Source organism: Cebidichthys violaceus, unplaced genomic scaffold (assembly GCF_023349555.1).
Source record: "Cebidichthys violaceus isolate CVI_PGR_0920_01 unplaced genomic scaffold, fCebVio1.0.p SCAF_8, whole genome shotgun sequence".
NCBI lineage: Eukaryota > Metazoa > Chordata > Actinopteri > Perciformes > Stichaeidae > Cebidichthys > Cebidichthys violaceus.
In genome coordinates this window covers 14,672,391-14,686,875 of record NW_027176964.1, presented here as the reverse complement: position 1 = coordinate 14,686,875, position 14,485 = coordinate 14,672,391, and the positions used below count along the sequence as shown (strand labels likewise).

General features: G+C 43.5%; 2 protein-coding genes across 4 annotated transcripts; one reads left to right on the top strand and one right to left on the bottom strand.

The window, feature by feature from the left end:
* Positions 1-1,137: 1,137 nt before the first annotated feature.
* Positions 1,138-9,202, bottom strand: rgs11 (regulator of G protein signaling 11). 3 transcript variants are annotated; one of them, XM_068738173.1, is made up of 17 exons: positions 9,094-9,202; positions 8,667-8,763; positions 8,333-8,383; positions 7,251-7,357; positions 6,935-6,986; positions 6,614-6,672; positions 6,345-6,421; positions 6,165-6,246; positions 5,013-5,081; positions 4,436-4,465; positions 4,281-4,342; positions 3,769-3,882; positions 3,461-3,576; positions 2,924-3,011; positions 2,697-2,835; positions 1,991-2,073; positions 1,138-1,905 (listed from the first exon to the last, which is right to left on the bottom strand). In XM_068738173.1, the coding sequence occupies exons 1-17, from the start codon at positions 9,154-9,156 to the stop codon at positions 1,767-1,769; spliced, it is 1,428 nt and encodes a 475-aa protein (XP_068594274.1). In that variant the 5' UTR covers positions 9,157-9,202; the 3' UTR covers positions 1,138-1,766. The 3 variants fall into 3 exon arrangements, with proteins under 3 accessions (XP_068594274.1, XP_068594276.1, XP_068594275.1); XM_068738175.1 differs by having other exon boundaries at positions 4,436-4,459; XM_068738174.1 differs by having other exon boundaries at positions 7,251-7,354.
* A 591-nt stretch (positions 9,203-9,793) lies between these two features.
* Positions 9,794-14,145, top strand: ints15 (integrator complex subunit 15). Its single transcript, XM_068738076.1, has 8 exons — positions 9,794-9,872; positions 10,368-10,568; positions 10,699-10,920; positions 11,085-11,250; positions 11,342-11,619; positions 11,734-11,971; positions 12,638-12,677; positions 13,711-14,145. Exons 2-8 carry the CDS (start codon positions 10,374-10,376, stop codon positions 13,961-13,963), a joined length of 1,392 nt encoding a protein of 463 aa, XP_068594177.1. The 5' UTR covers positions 9,794-9,872; positions 10,368-10,373; the 3' UTR covers positions 13,964-14,145.
* Positions 14,146-14,485: the final 340 nt, after the last annotated feature.

The window sequence follows — 14,485 nt, the reverse complement described above, 5'->3', positions numbered from 1 at the left end:
CGCACTTGTATAAGTATATTTGCTTGTGTGCCCATATATGGCTTACCTCCATTAGTAAATCCGGTGGGCTCTCATGTCCTGCAGTGCTGACACAGATCAGTGCTGCAGATCACAGCATCTAGCCTTACCGCTCATTGTTTTCGATATCGAAGCAGCAAAGGCCGACATTTAATCCCTGGTATGAACCAAGCTTATAGAAACTGGATTCGACATTCCCCATATGCAACTCCAAGCTATATTTCATTAGATCTAAATGCCCTCCTCTTTAAAACTCCTTGTCAACAGTTTATAACAAAGGTTTTCTATTTATAGACACAGCTGTAAAACACAGACTGAGTGGTGCTCCTTGTGATGAATAACCTGACAGCTGTAAAATCAGTGGAATGCCGCTTTAACCTGAATTACCACTTAAAAGGGAACTTTGCTCCGTAGTATTGGTAATATGTTATAAGGTTTTAACATAATTAATAGGGGTGAAAAAAGAATGTGTTGTCAGCAAAATGATGTTTATTTCTTGTAAATATTCTGTCCTTTTGAAATACCTTGTCAGCCCTCACCTGTATATACAATGATCTGAACTCTCTCATGTTCACACTCAGCCCTTAACCTGTGATGACGGGTAGACAAGATGAAAAAGGTCGTGACCCACTAATTTACACGGGTAAACAACGCGAGTTACTTTGACCACATGCAGCCAGTAGAGGGAGCCAATCCAGTAGAGGAAACGGCAGTTTCCATGGAATCAATGGAGGGAATCAAAATCTGAAAGGTTATTAGATGAAGGGTAAAAAAAGAAATGAATCAGACACAGTAGCAGAAGATAAAGAGAACAGCGGGGAGCAGACCTGAGCCAATAGCAGCTGGTTGTTCAGCTCCTGGAAGTTGCTGTCGAATGAACGGAGTGACTGGAGCTCTATAATTCAATATTACAAAGTCATCACATGTGGAGTTTAAGAAATGCTCAAACAAACCATACAAAGGCTTTGTGCTTAAAATAGACCCGAGGGCTACAAAGAAACAGACGACGTGAGAGGAAGAGAAGAAACGAATGAGAAGAATTCACAGGAAAAGAAGTAAAGAAAATGAAAGCATATCCACACATTCGTAGTTTACCACAGTATGCAAAGCCGAGAGCAAAACACAACACTGAATGCTCTTGTGACATTTTATTGGGATGAAAACATGCTCGAGCAAAAATGAACAGCGAGACCCATGACAAATGAGAATTTCCAGCATGGAATGAACAAAACAGCGGACTGTACGATAATCACACACATGCTGAGGCAAAGTTTTGACAAAATACATATTTTACATCTCCATTGCTCCATAAACAACCCTTTTTTGCCTAAGCCTGCTTATGAGGGTAGATTCTATATAAAGGCTGTAGAGGCAGAAAGGAAGACTTGGTCTTAGAAATCAAGAACAGGGGCTGAGGACTGAGATGCAGGACTGAGATGGGATGTAGATGCAGAATGACTATGCAGCACTAAAAGCTTTTTTTTTTTTTTTTTTTTTTTTTCTTCCTCCTCTGCTGTTTACTGCTCGTGCTCTGGGAATAAGATGTGCTGCTGCTGAGGTACGCATCAACACCTGTAACGGAGATATCCTCGGTCTGGTACTGTCGCAGTGAAGTGAAAAGCTCTGCTTTCACACCGAAAGTTTGACTTGCAAGAAAAAAAGTCCTTGGGTGGTTATTATGATGACCAACGAAGACCAACGGAGACTGAGATTGCGTCTCAAGGTGTCTTTTTTTTTTTGGCCCGACATCAGACATGGGAGCCGGCTGCAGAGTTGGTACCTGCTTGTCCGGCCCCCTTTACGTGCCCGTCTTCTTCTGTCGCGTGGATGACAGCCTGAGCAGGCGAGGGGCTGGAGTGCCGCTGGCGCCTCATGAAGGGGAACACACTGAGAGGAAGAAGCGTAACGTTGGAGAATTAAATCTATTCATGTAAACGTAAAAGTAAAAGTGGTAATTAATGTGTACTTTTACCTTTTCTTTGTCTCCTGGGGGACAATAGCTTTGGCCAGCATGTTCTTATATAGGTCAGACTTAAGGTATCTTGGGTAAGAGTCCTTTACACACACAAACACACAAAATCAGCATCACCACCTAAATATGTTCTAATAAAACTTAAAAATAAACTTTAAAGTTGCCATTGTGATGTGTCTTCTTTAATAAAATGTGCTTAGTTTGCATTCTGTCTGTTTGGATGACATTCTTTTTGTTTATCTCTGTTTTTGGGAATTGAACTCCTAGGAGAGGAAAAGGGCATCAAAATCCGGAAAACCCAATTCAAATGATCATTATTACGTTGGTGATACGCGGTCATACCGATCCTTGTCCCCTTCAGATCTAAAACATGCATTAAATCGCTGTTAAATCATACCCTTACAGGCATCCATTGATTTTTTTTTATTCTTCTTTCCTGAATGGTATAAAAATCAATTAGCAGATTTATGAAGCTTGTTAAGAGATCCTCATATTCTACAGGAATCAATTGAAACCATTGGATGCCTGGAAGACACGAAAAGGTGCATTCAGATTCTTCACACAGTCGCATGTTTGGGAAATAATTTGCTGAAATTGTAATTTATAATATGGTCCATTCAGACTGAGCTTGTGTTAAGTGTCCTGTTATTCTAGAGCCACACCTAAAAGGTGAAAGTCTCAAACTACAACGTGTCAGAGGTCAAACCTTCTTCATGAGAAAGTAGATGTGCATTTGTGCGTCGTCCATGACAAAACGGTGCGGATGTCTGATCCCCTCGAGAGTTTTATCCATCGTCTTGCTGTCGATGTTGACCCAACGAGCAGCTCCGGGAGCCAGGAAGGTTCTGAGCCGCACACAAACGAGTTGCAGTCACCCGACAGTGAATATAAGCGGTGCACTTTCTGTGCGTTTGTGTGCGTTTGTACGCTTACTTGTAGATCTCTTCCACTTTCTCTATGATCCTGGAGCTTTCTCCGTGCCTGATATCCTCACAGGCCTGCCAGAAACACAGGTTCTCCGCTAGCAGAGAGACAGACAGTGAGACGTTGGGTATGTATGGAGGTGGACAGCGCAACATGTGACAAACAATGAGAGACTTTTTATATATCGTGGTTAGCCTCTGGGGGAAAACCTTTGGCCCTTGGCAATATTTCATAAGTCTGCATGAGTGAACAGATCCCTTTCCTGCTTTATGTCTCGACTCGTCCTCCCTATCTATTCTTTCCATTCCCTCAACTAACCATGTCCTTAACTTCATCTTCTTTTCCACTACCTCATCTCATCTCGTCTTTCACTGCTGGGATTGGAAAATTGTCATTCGGGGAAATAATAAAATTCTAAATACTAATAAGTTTAAGTTTAAGATGATTGAACAGTTGCATTCATTTTTCTCTCTTTGATATTGTGATACACTTCTCCATATGTAATTCCACTGAACATATTTTGACTATATTCCAACTCTTCCTCACCGCTAAACTCTTTCTCCAGGTAGATCATGAACTCCCGCCTCCCCATGATGTCTTTGAGAAGCTCCATGAAGCTGAAGCTCCAGCGTTCCACTCTCAGACGCGTCGGCGTCGGCACACTGCTCATAAAAAACAACACAAGCATCATCAGCTGACACTATGACTCACTGCGGTAACTTTGTAGAGACGTTACAGAGGCTGAAACCAGCTGAACTAAATTTACTTCCATTCTTTGGACCACAACAGTGGACCGTGGTTTGGATTTGTTATAACGTGTGTGTGTGTGTGTGTATCTGTGTGTATTTTCTCACATTTCTAAATTCATTGTCCAATGCGCGGTGTCATCAGAGATCCAGGGGTTACTGGGAAGGCAGCCTTGCATAATGGGGTCGTGGTTCTGGTACTGCTCGCTGTATTTCACAAAACTGCACATACACACACACATGCAGAGGCACATCATACACAAAAAAAAACACACACAGTTCTATTGGATTAGTGCTGCCGATCATAAGAGTTAATGGCCACTAATTCCGACTTGCCTCGGGAAGCATCCATTAGTGGCTCTTATAGCGGGAGCACTAAGCCTTATGTGCATGTGTGTGTGTGTGTGTGTGTGTGTGTGTGTGTGTGTGTGTGTGTGTGTGTGTGTGTGTGCGTGCGTGCATGCTGGAGACGTAGCGCTCGGTCCAGGCAGTCCAGTACTGCAAGTCCATTAGTTCTTGTGTGCATGTGCGTGTGTGTGTGTGTGTGTGTGTGTGTGTGTGTGTGTGTGTGTGTGTGTGTGTGTGTCCGCACACGTTTGTTCATCAAAATTGACACATACCCTTCTAGGCAGATGGAAGACTTGACGCGGTTCCTTCCGAGGGCCCTTCGACAGGTTTCAATCTGTAAACAAAAGGCAAAAGGCGCACAAAGCGAGCTAAAATACACACTCAGTGCACTCAAAGTGAGGGTGTATACATCATATACGATGTTTACCTCATTTTTGTAGTGGTCGCTGTTCTGGTTCTGTTAAAAGAAACACAGTGTCATCACTTTGGGTCACACAATAAGTGCGTTTTACATGTATACAGTCATATCAATAGTAGAAGGCAGCCTCCCTGTGTCTGTATGTGTTCACCCATAACAACAGTGGCTTTAAATATTAAATATGTACATTCTGACAAATGAGGGATGTGCAGTGTGAGATTATGTACTGGTCATAACATAGAATATATATATAATTATCATCACAGATGGCCATTTGTCTTTGCTGCTGCTGCTGCTAATTAGAAATGGTTCTAATCAGCCAACCGTTTCCATGTGGGACAATGAAGGGGGCTATCATGTCATGTTCAACCTCTATTTATAATTATAAAGATATTGTAATATACTGTAAGTGTCCATACTATAGTGAAGCTTACTTTCACACTTACTTTGAAACAATCCCAGCAGCAAGGCAGAAGGAAAACAATAAAACAGGGACGGAAGAGATGCACAGGAGACACGTTATCAACAGCAGAGATCACTTTTCAGAGGGAAACGGGACATAAAGAAATGTGATGATGTCACTGACCAGCGTAACTCGTGCGCTGAAGGTATTCGGTCTCTCCAGACCCATGTCCAACACATTATGTGCCCCAGGCTGAAAGAAATACACACACATTAAATAACTAAGTGTAGTGTGTGTGTGTGTGTGTGTGTGTGTGTGTGTGTGTGTGTGTGTGATGAGAACATGCGTGAGAGTGAGCACTTATCCTTCCTTGAGCTTTCCACTCCACTGGCTCTGATTTTTACTCTCAAGCTTCTCTTTCTTTTTCTCCATGTCCTCGTCCCTAATTCATAAGAGCGAGACAAGATGGAGTCCCTCCTCCAAACCCTCCACCTCTGGTTCACCCTCCCCCTTCCTGCACCCCACTTCTTTCCCTCTGATCCTTCTCTCTACCTGTCTCCGTCTAAGAATCATCATATGGACTGCAGTGGTGTTCAGACAACATAAAGAAAGTGGAATATGATGATTATTCTTTTTCTCTCCCCCTGCCCCCCTCTCTGTCTCTCTCTCTCTCTCTCTCTCTCTCTCTCTCTCTCTCTGTCCCTCTCTCTGTCCCTCTCTCTCTCTCTCTCTCTCTCTCTCTCTCTCTCTCTGTCCCCCTCTCTGTCCCTCTCTCTGTCCCTCTCTCTCTCTCTCTCTCTGTCTCTCTCTCTCTCTCTCTCTCTCTGTCTCTCTGTCCCTCTCTCTCTCTCTCTCTGTTTCTCTGTCCCTCTCACTTTCTCTCTCTCTCTGTCTCTGTCTCTCTCTCTCTCTCTCTCTCTCTGTCTGTCTCTGTCTGTCTCTCTGTCCCTCTCACTTTCTCTCTCTCTCTCTCTCTCTGTCCCTCGCTCCCTCTCTCTCTCTCTCTCTCTCTCTCTCTCTCTCTCTCTGTCCCCCTCTCTGTCCCTCTCTCTCTCTCTCTGTCTCTCTCTCTCTCTCTCTCTCTCTCTGTCTCTCTGTCCCTCTCACTTTCTCTCTCTCTCTGTCTCTGTCTCTCTCTCTCTCTCTCTCTCTCTCTCTCTCTGTCTGTCTCTGTCTGTCTCTCTGTCCCTCTCACTTTCTCTCTCTCTCTCTGTCTCTCTGTCCCTCTCTCCCTCTCTGTCTCCCTCTCTCTCTCTCTCTCTCTCTCTCTCTGTGTAGTGTAATGCGGTACATAGTCTAATACAACACAGTAGAGTACAATAACAGTTACTGTACCGGGGGTCTGTTGATGAGCCAGTAGGCCTGCTCCTGACATTCTAGAACAATGCGGTCAGCCTTCCGCCTCTGTTTGGATGCTCTAAACATAAATCACACTGTAAGTTTGTGTATGTGTGTGTGTGTGTGTGTGTGCGTTTGTCTGTGTGTGTGTGTGTGTGTGTGTGTGTGTAAGTGTACCTGAGTTGCTCTCTGGCTTGCATCACCACAAAGTCCCAGGTGTGGTTGATCCTCTTGTGTAGCACACTGTACCTCTCCTAAAAAGTAAGAGGAAGAAGGACAAGGGACGAAGAAGAAAAGCGAAAACACAAGAGAGAAAAGAGGACGAGAATTTACAAAAAGTAATAATGACTACTGCATAATTCACAATGCACACACACACACACACACACACACACACACACACATTCTCTCACTTACTTACACACATAGACACACACTTTGCTCACCTTTTCATACTCCATCAGTTCTCCTTGTTTTCTTATGTTCTTTTTAGCCAAATAGATTGCTGATGGCATATAAGAAGGAAAACAGTAAATAAATAAACGAATGAAAGAGGCTAAGAGATGTGTAACTTGATCTCCTGTGAAAGCGTATCAGAACTCTTAGTTTTATTTGAAGCGGAAGCTTTCTATTCACGTTTTATAATGTGATGATGGATGGATAATATCTGTTCTCCCTCACAACTAAATATATAATATATAAAGGGACTTTACTGAGATCCCCTCTTACCCCTTCCGGGGTTTTTTTTTTTTTTTGCATTGCCTTACCATAGTCCAGCTCTGATGCGGGCCACCGGGTACTCGTCCAGAAGTAAGGAGTCTAAGAAAAACAAGTGATCTTTTTTTTTACATTTCTGATAGAGGTTGATCGTGAAGCGGGTGATTCAAAAGTGGCAGCAGAGAGTGGCAGATGGATGGGGGATTAGAAAGTGGGCTAATGGAGTGAGAGAGCGAAAAAAGGAAGACAGCCAGTGATCACTTTAGTCAAAAGTGGAAAAGCATTTAAACTGGAAGGAGGGACGGTGGGGTTTTTTTTTTACAAGCAGGCAGAATAAACATACTGCGTGAGGGAGGGCCGACTCACCTGGAAGCGGTAGGGCGACTCGTCGGGCCGTAACACGAGAGATCTCGGCTCTTTGAGAGGGTAAATGTACCCGTATCTCACCAGCATCCCACTAAGGTGCAGTGCTTCTGTTAAACAACCACGGAAGACACAAATCATCCTCACGGTTTCCTCGCGGTTTCAGGTTCTTTAGGTGAGGGCTACTTTAAGGCAGGTTTATCACTGTGTGATGAAAGAGCTGTTTCATTAGTGGTAAAGCTCTCAAATTCAGCAAACTGAAAGTGGAAAATCAATAATAATCAATCCATCTGTTGGCCACAAGGAATACTTACAGTTGTGTAAAATGTAAAATACTGTGGGCCTAATCTATCGTTCCTTTTCTTCTTTTTTTTTATCAAACACCTGGACCCTGTCAGCAATCTCTCTCAAATCAAGGCTTTGTCCCAGTGATGAAATGCGTCATCAATCTTCAGTCTCTCCTCATTTGTTAAAGAGCCCTACTTCCATGACTGACAGCTACCAAAAACAGCTGTGTGATGCATTTTAATCAGCTCTTACCACTCTCTCTCTCTCTCTCTCTCTCTCTCTCTCTCTCTCTCTCTCTCTCTCTCTCTCTCTCTCTCTCTCCCTTGCTGCTCTGAGGCAAAAGGGACCAGCAGGCTATTTTTTTTCCGACCTCTAATTTACTTCACCTATGATAAAGTCTCCTGAGGTGAAAACTACCACAGGGACGCTAATTAAACCCAGATCATCAGGTGAGTTAATCAAACTTGGATCCTCTGGGGCTTATCCCGTTCTGTTTACTTGAAACAGCAACCCCCACATTACACGCACACGCACACGCACGCACACACACACACGCACACACACACACACACACACACACACACACACACACACGCACACACACGCACACACACTTCACCACGTCAGTTTGAGAGAAAACACCATATCCTGGCAACACACTAGCAACAACACACAACAAGCAAGGGAGACGGAAACAGAGAATCTCTTTCTCTCTCTCTCTCTCTCTCTCTCTCTCTCTCTCTCTCTCTCTCTCTCTTTCTCACATAAACACAAAATCTATGTATCAATACACTTACCCTCCTCACAGATACTGTATTTCTGGATCAACCAGGCAATCATATCACGGCCTGAAGAAAAAGAAAGAGTAAAAAAGCAACAAAAAAAAGGAGACAAGAAAAGAGGACAAACTTTCTCCTTCTACTCTGCAAAGCACACAGTATTCTCCAAAATTCCACTGCTGCATTATGCATGATTACTAGGACAAACACAAGCTCCGATGTGCATGTCCACATAGAGATGCTAATGCCCACTGACATAAAGGGACACATATACACGCACACACACACACACACACACACACACACACACACACACACACACACACACACACACACACACACACACACTCACCTGTCATGGCGTGTGGAATGACAGTGATAAGGAGCCTCTGGTTCCTCATCTTCATACCCATGTCAGGGTCCTGCATGGCCACAATCACTTTCTCCATCTGTCAAGGGAAGACACACACACACACACACACACACACACACACACACACACACACACACACACACACACACACACACACACACACACACACACAAATGTATTCACACACGAAAATGCACACACATACATATGCAGATACACAGAACATAGAAAAACACACATGCATAGGTCAAATATTCTGATGAAACACATATTGATGTTCCACCCTTTCATACAGTAACTTGCTCTCATCTTCGCACCGGCTTTATATTTTTCGGATTCACACAGTAGGTCATGATATATCACATTTTATGTAATAAGTAAAGCAGACACAATTATTGAATCATACCTTCCGAAAGCATGCCATTTGCTCTCGGTTCCAGCCTCCTTTAGCCAGGGTGTTGATGGTCATCTTGCGGGCTGCTTGGGATCACTCGACGGGACGGTAAAGTGCAGGACCGAAGTGCAGCCGGGAGCGCGCCTCAGAGTGCACCACTGTTCTCTTTTTTTCCCCCCATCGGGCGGTCCGGTGGCTGGCGTGCGCGCCCCTGTGTAGATTAGACGGGATTACAGTTTGTCAAAGTGATTTCCAATATAATATATAGTCCCTGTACAGAAGCGAAAACAACTATTTGTCCATACGCGTTTGTTTCTCTGTAACTGATATGTTTAAGCTCAATGAAAATGTTTTAAATCTTGAAAAACTTGAGGCTTTGTTTGCTAAAATAGGCTAATTTATAAATATATCCAACGGAAATGTGGAGCCTAATGAATAAATGTAGCTATCGGTTTTTTCCCCCCCGTTTGTGTAATTATGTGCGTTATAACAAACAAAGATTACTTTTTATTTTTGAAAAACCTTACAGTGTTGGGTGAAATAACTTTTACTCCATGTTTTGAGGATTTTTAATGTGCCCCCGTGTAATTTACTCTTACCAACAAAGAATGTTGTTGACATAAAAATAACAGCACATGCACTGACTCGGCTGAAAACGTCTATTGCCCAAGTTTTGTCCCACGCAGGCTTCCGTAGTAGCAGGAAGTGGTGCTATCGACGTTTGGAGACCATTCACTAGTCTCAGCCAACGTCGGCTAACTCCTTAAGTATATTGAGAGCTTTTTGCAGAGGTAAGACATCAACGAATTAAATACATGTGTTTTCTTTAATACAAAAAAGGCCTCAACGATAACGTTAGCTAACCCACGAGAGGTTTGTTGCGCAATTTAAAAACTGTCTCTTTAGCTAACCTTGCTAACCAGCAGCTGTAGCAGGCTGAAGGAGAAGCGACTGAGTGTGAAGCTGGTCCACCAGCCTACACTAACACAGATATATAGCAACGTAACGTTACAATTAGACTTCGTGGTTGCTATTGTTGTATCGGTGTTCCTTGTACAGTAGGCTTTTTTTCTATTTCGTGTATAGAGAAGTAAACAAACTAAGAATCAGTGTATTGTTGTGTTAGATTTTGTTTTATTGTAGTTTTTCTCTGCAGTACATGAGACACATCTCTGACAAATCCATTCAAGACATTGTAAAGCAAAGTCTACAAGATCATGCCCAAGTAGCATAAATTGATGATTGCTGAAAATCACTCCCAACATGTTTGTACGGGTGTCTGTTAGGTGGTGATGGGTGACATTCGTCAGTCGTTGCTGCCTCGCGATGTGCTGAGTGCAGCCAAGGAGCTGCTGTATCACCTGGACATCTACATCTGTAACATGGTGCAGTCCGGGAGGCAGCCTCCTCAGGTCGACTCCAAAACCCAGGAGCTGGTGGAGGAGTTCATTCTGCATGCACCTAAGGACAGAAACAACCCAGCTAGGGTAAGGCATGACCCCTCAAATACAAATATATATATATATATATATATATATATATATATATATATATATATATATACACACAGTACATCTCAACGCAAACATCTGGACCGGTCTTGTGTTTGTCTTTCAGAGGATGAGTGCTCTTCAGGAGCTCCAGCTCTTGGAGATCATGTGCAGCTGCTTCCAGGAACAGAGCCGCGATACCGTCCGTCAGCTCATGTTCTCGGCCCTCTTTAGTCTCCAAGGCAACCAGGCAGACGAAAGTCGCATGGCGCTTTTAGGCAAGCTGGTCTCCATGGCAATCGCTGTGGGCAGGGTTCCCATCTTGGAATGTGCTGCTACCTGGTTACAGGTGTGTGTTCAAGCTAACCTTCACACTTTAATATGCATTGTGTGTAGTATGTGTTTTTGAGTAATATTGTGTGGGATGTATTTCAACTATTTATTTTACTCGCTCCATGTTTGTGTACTATGGATGTACTAAAAACAATATGCTTGTGGTTATGATTCCCTCAGAGAACCCACCGTGTGTACTGTGTGCGCCTGGCTCAGGTTCTAGTAGACGACTACTGTAGCATGGTGCCGGGCTCTGGGCCCACGCTGCAGAACATCCACAACGCCAGCCCACGCTTCTGCTGCCAGTTCATCACTGCTGTCACCACCCTCTATGACCTCACCACAGGTTGTACAACACAAATGTACAAAAACATCTAAAAAAAAAAAAATCGAAAACATTTTACATCCTTATTAATTATGTGTGTGTGTGTTTTCAGAGGAGCTCACCCCTCCTTTAGAACTCCTCCAGATGATTGTGTCGTGGATCCAAGATGACCCCGGTCTGGTCCTAATCAACTTCCTGAACACGGCCCTCTCTGGCAATCAGCCAATCAGCTCACTTGATGTCACACCGTTAGGGGGGTTGGTGCGCTGGTGCGTCAAAGCCCCCCTGGCCTACAGGAGAGACAAGAAGGCGGGGTTAACCAATGGCACCGCTGAGGGGGAGCCAGAGGTGGGGCCTCTTTTCTCTGCTCTCCATCTGAGTGTCCTACAGGTGTGTGGTGTGTTTTTAGATGCATTTACCTCACGGTATACATTTATATGAAGTGTACAAAACACTTCCAACATACGGAGTGAAGATAATCAAGTTGTCTTATGCCTCATGTAGGTCCTCATGCTTTTGCCAAACATACTAAATGAGAAGGGGCTTTACGGTCGCCTGGCGCTGCTCCAGATGGAGTCACTGGCCGCACTGACCTCAGACCTCTCCAGGCTGTTGGACCAGGCCGACAAACACACTCACGCGTCGTCCACAGATGCACGTGGACTGTCTCAGCTGGCCCTGGACCGGCTGGCTCAGGCCCTGCAGGTGGCCATGGCCAACGGAGCTCTACTCTGCTCGAGAGGTGAGATTATTAAAATGAAGATTATAAGTGGTCCAGATGTGGAGGCTAGAAAAGTGGATGAAGGGGAGTAATTCGATTTTAATTACAAATTCTTGCCTTGTCATAAGTTGCCTCAAGGGACAAAGTGGTTGCATTATTGGGTCAGAGGCTGCAAATTAATTTGACAGATATTCAAATACATACATCCAGGAAGTGTCTTGAGGTCTTTTTACAAGAGAGACCTCAATAAATCCATCTGCGTAGTGGAGTATCATAAACCGAATGTGCACTTTTTCAATAGTTGGAGATTCACTTCTCTGGTAATGAAGCTCGGTTAGGGCTTGTCCGGTCGTGCCTCACCTGGTTGACAGATTATTTGATTCGAAACAGAACTTGTATACTTGAAGCTTCACTTTTCACGTCCTGTTGGTGTTTTTGTGATTTTGAAAATGAAACGAGCCGAATAGCCTCACAGTTTCCTAGCTAGTGCATTTTCCTAGTTTTATAGGGACTGAAACTCAAATGAGCATCAGGCTTCCACATAACCTTCAACAGATGTGTGACGAATAAGCGACGGCGAAACAAGAAACTGACTAACGGGTTTCATCGGTTGTCACATGGATTTTCTTCATCGAGCTGTGGTGCTGTATGTTCGAGTGCTTATTTCATGCTGCCTTGTCTCTACAGAGGACCTGAGAGCCATCTGTTCCCGCCTGCCGCACAACAAGTAAGAGCCATTAGCTGTCCATTGTCCTTTTACCAAGCACAGCATCAGCTTCAGGGTCATCTACCTATGTAGAGTACGCCTTCATGTTCAGAGTAAACCTCTTCTAATGTCTTATTACAGTATAACATCATGTGCAGGGTCACACTGTAAATTGAGGTTTAGTAAACTCACCAGATAATTTACAGATGAATAAAAGCAAATTGAATTCCTGTAATTTAAGTGTGGGGGGGAAAATAAAAGGTTAAGACATAAATACTTAATTTCTGCAGCCATTTCAGGCTACTTTTCCTCGACAAATATAGAGCAATCCTCAGCCTATCCCCCTGCCAAAAAGTGCCAGGTTAATTCCACACACACTTAATGTTGTTAATAATGTAAAGAATATATTACATATAAAGAAAATTCATTTTTCCTCTTACAAATCTAAATTGTTCTAGTGCGAGTTGCCCAGTTTTGCAGTTATCGGCCGTAGAAATGTCTTCTTCTCTTGAATATAATGGGACCAAAAATATATATATATATTTGAAAAACTCAACAGCAATGTCTCTCTTCAGAAATCATGACCCAGTTACTCCACAGACAGTTTTGAGAAGTTTTATGTATTTCCTTTCTGTTGAACGACACCCGCCAACCGTATCGCAGCCTAGAAGCAAGTGTGACTTGATACTCGCTACTGCTAGCTCACCTAGCTAGCACCCCTGAGCTAGCTAGCGCGACAGCTCGTCCAAGGAGGACGCCATTACGAGCCGCTCGTCCATGAGGAGATGCACGTTTCCTTCTTCACTGTGAAACGGCTGGCGGGTAATAAAATAGTTCCTAAAAATAGCCATCTAGAGTGCCATCTAGTCCCATTATATTGGAGATTTTAGATATTTCTAAAATGAGCGTAGTTGTGATGGGGGTCATTTGTATGCTGGATGTTTCTTAACCCTTGTCCTTTGTTGTGATGTATAACTTGTGCCTAAAAATGATGAATGACGTTTTTTTTGTTTCATATTATTTTTTCTCTTTATGTCTTGCTTTCCTTCAACAGTTTGCTCCAGTTGGTGTTGTCAGGCCCAGTGCTGTACTACAACAACATCCACACGCCTCCGCTGGCCTTCAGCCCGCACGCTGCTCATTCCCCCATCGCCTCCCACCCTGCACACCCTGCACACCCTGCACACCCTGCACACCCTGCACACCCTGCACACACACCTCTAGCCACCCATCCCTCCTCTCACCCTCAGTACCCTGCTCAGCCTTTCATGACGGGGATGCCGTTCCCCTTCCGACCCAGCCACTAAAAGAAATAATGTCGAACTTGTTTGCAGATGTGAAGTTGTGTGTATGTATTTGTTGCTGTGCATGAATTAATGAATGTATGTGTGAGTGATGTATTATGTGTTATGATGTTAATGAGCAGATTTGCTTCTGCTGAAAGTCTGTGAGGCTAACATGTTTGTCCAATAAATATTTTTTTACCTCACTTTTGATGCTGTTCTTCATAACAACCACTTGTGGGCACTGGTGTCTCACTTCCAGCATCTTTAATGTACTTCAGGACTTCATTTGAATTTTTGCAAAGTACAATACGGCATGGAAAGAGAACTCTGCTGTTGCTTTATTATACTTCATGCACATAGTATGTGCTGGTTTTTTTTTTACTGTATGGAACAAGAGTTAAAGAGCTCTTAATTGTGGAAAAATATTAGAATATATTAGTTAGAAAAAAAACAAACTGCTTCTTATAATTTACACCACGCAAGACTCGTACATTTAAATGAAATACAATGGAATACACATAAGGGGAGATACAGGAAAAGCAT

Excerpts from the sequence above, each read along its gene's own strand:
- rgs11 (XM_068738173.1), bottom strand. The coding sequence starts at position 9,156 with ATGACCATCAACACCCTGGCTAAAGGAGGCTGGAACCGAGAGCAAATG. Across the intron at positions 8,384-8,666 it reads CATTCCACACGCCATGACAG|GCCGTGATATGATTGCCTGG; the intron begins GTGAGTGTGTGT and ends CTTTTTCTTCAG. Across the intron at positions 6,422-6,613 it reads AACTGATGGAGTATGAAAAG|GAGAGGTACAGTGTGCTACA; the intron begins GTGAGCAAAGTG and ends CTTACTTTTTAG.
- ints15 (XM_068738076.1), top strand. The coding sequence starts at position 10,374 with ATGGGTGACATTCGTCAGTCGTTGCTGCCTCGCGATGTGCTGAGTGCA. Across the intron at positions 11,972-12,637 it reads AGCTCTACTCTGCTCGAGAG|AGGACCTGAGAGCCATCTGT; the intron begins GTGAGATTATTA and ends TTGTCTCTACAG. Across the intron at positions 12,678-13,710 it reads TCCCGCCTGCCGCACAACAA|TTTGCTCCAGTTGGTGTTGT; the intron begins GTAAGAGCCATT and ends TTCCTTCAACAG.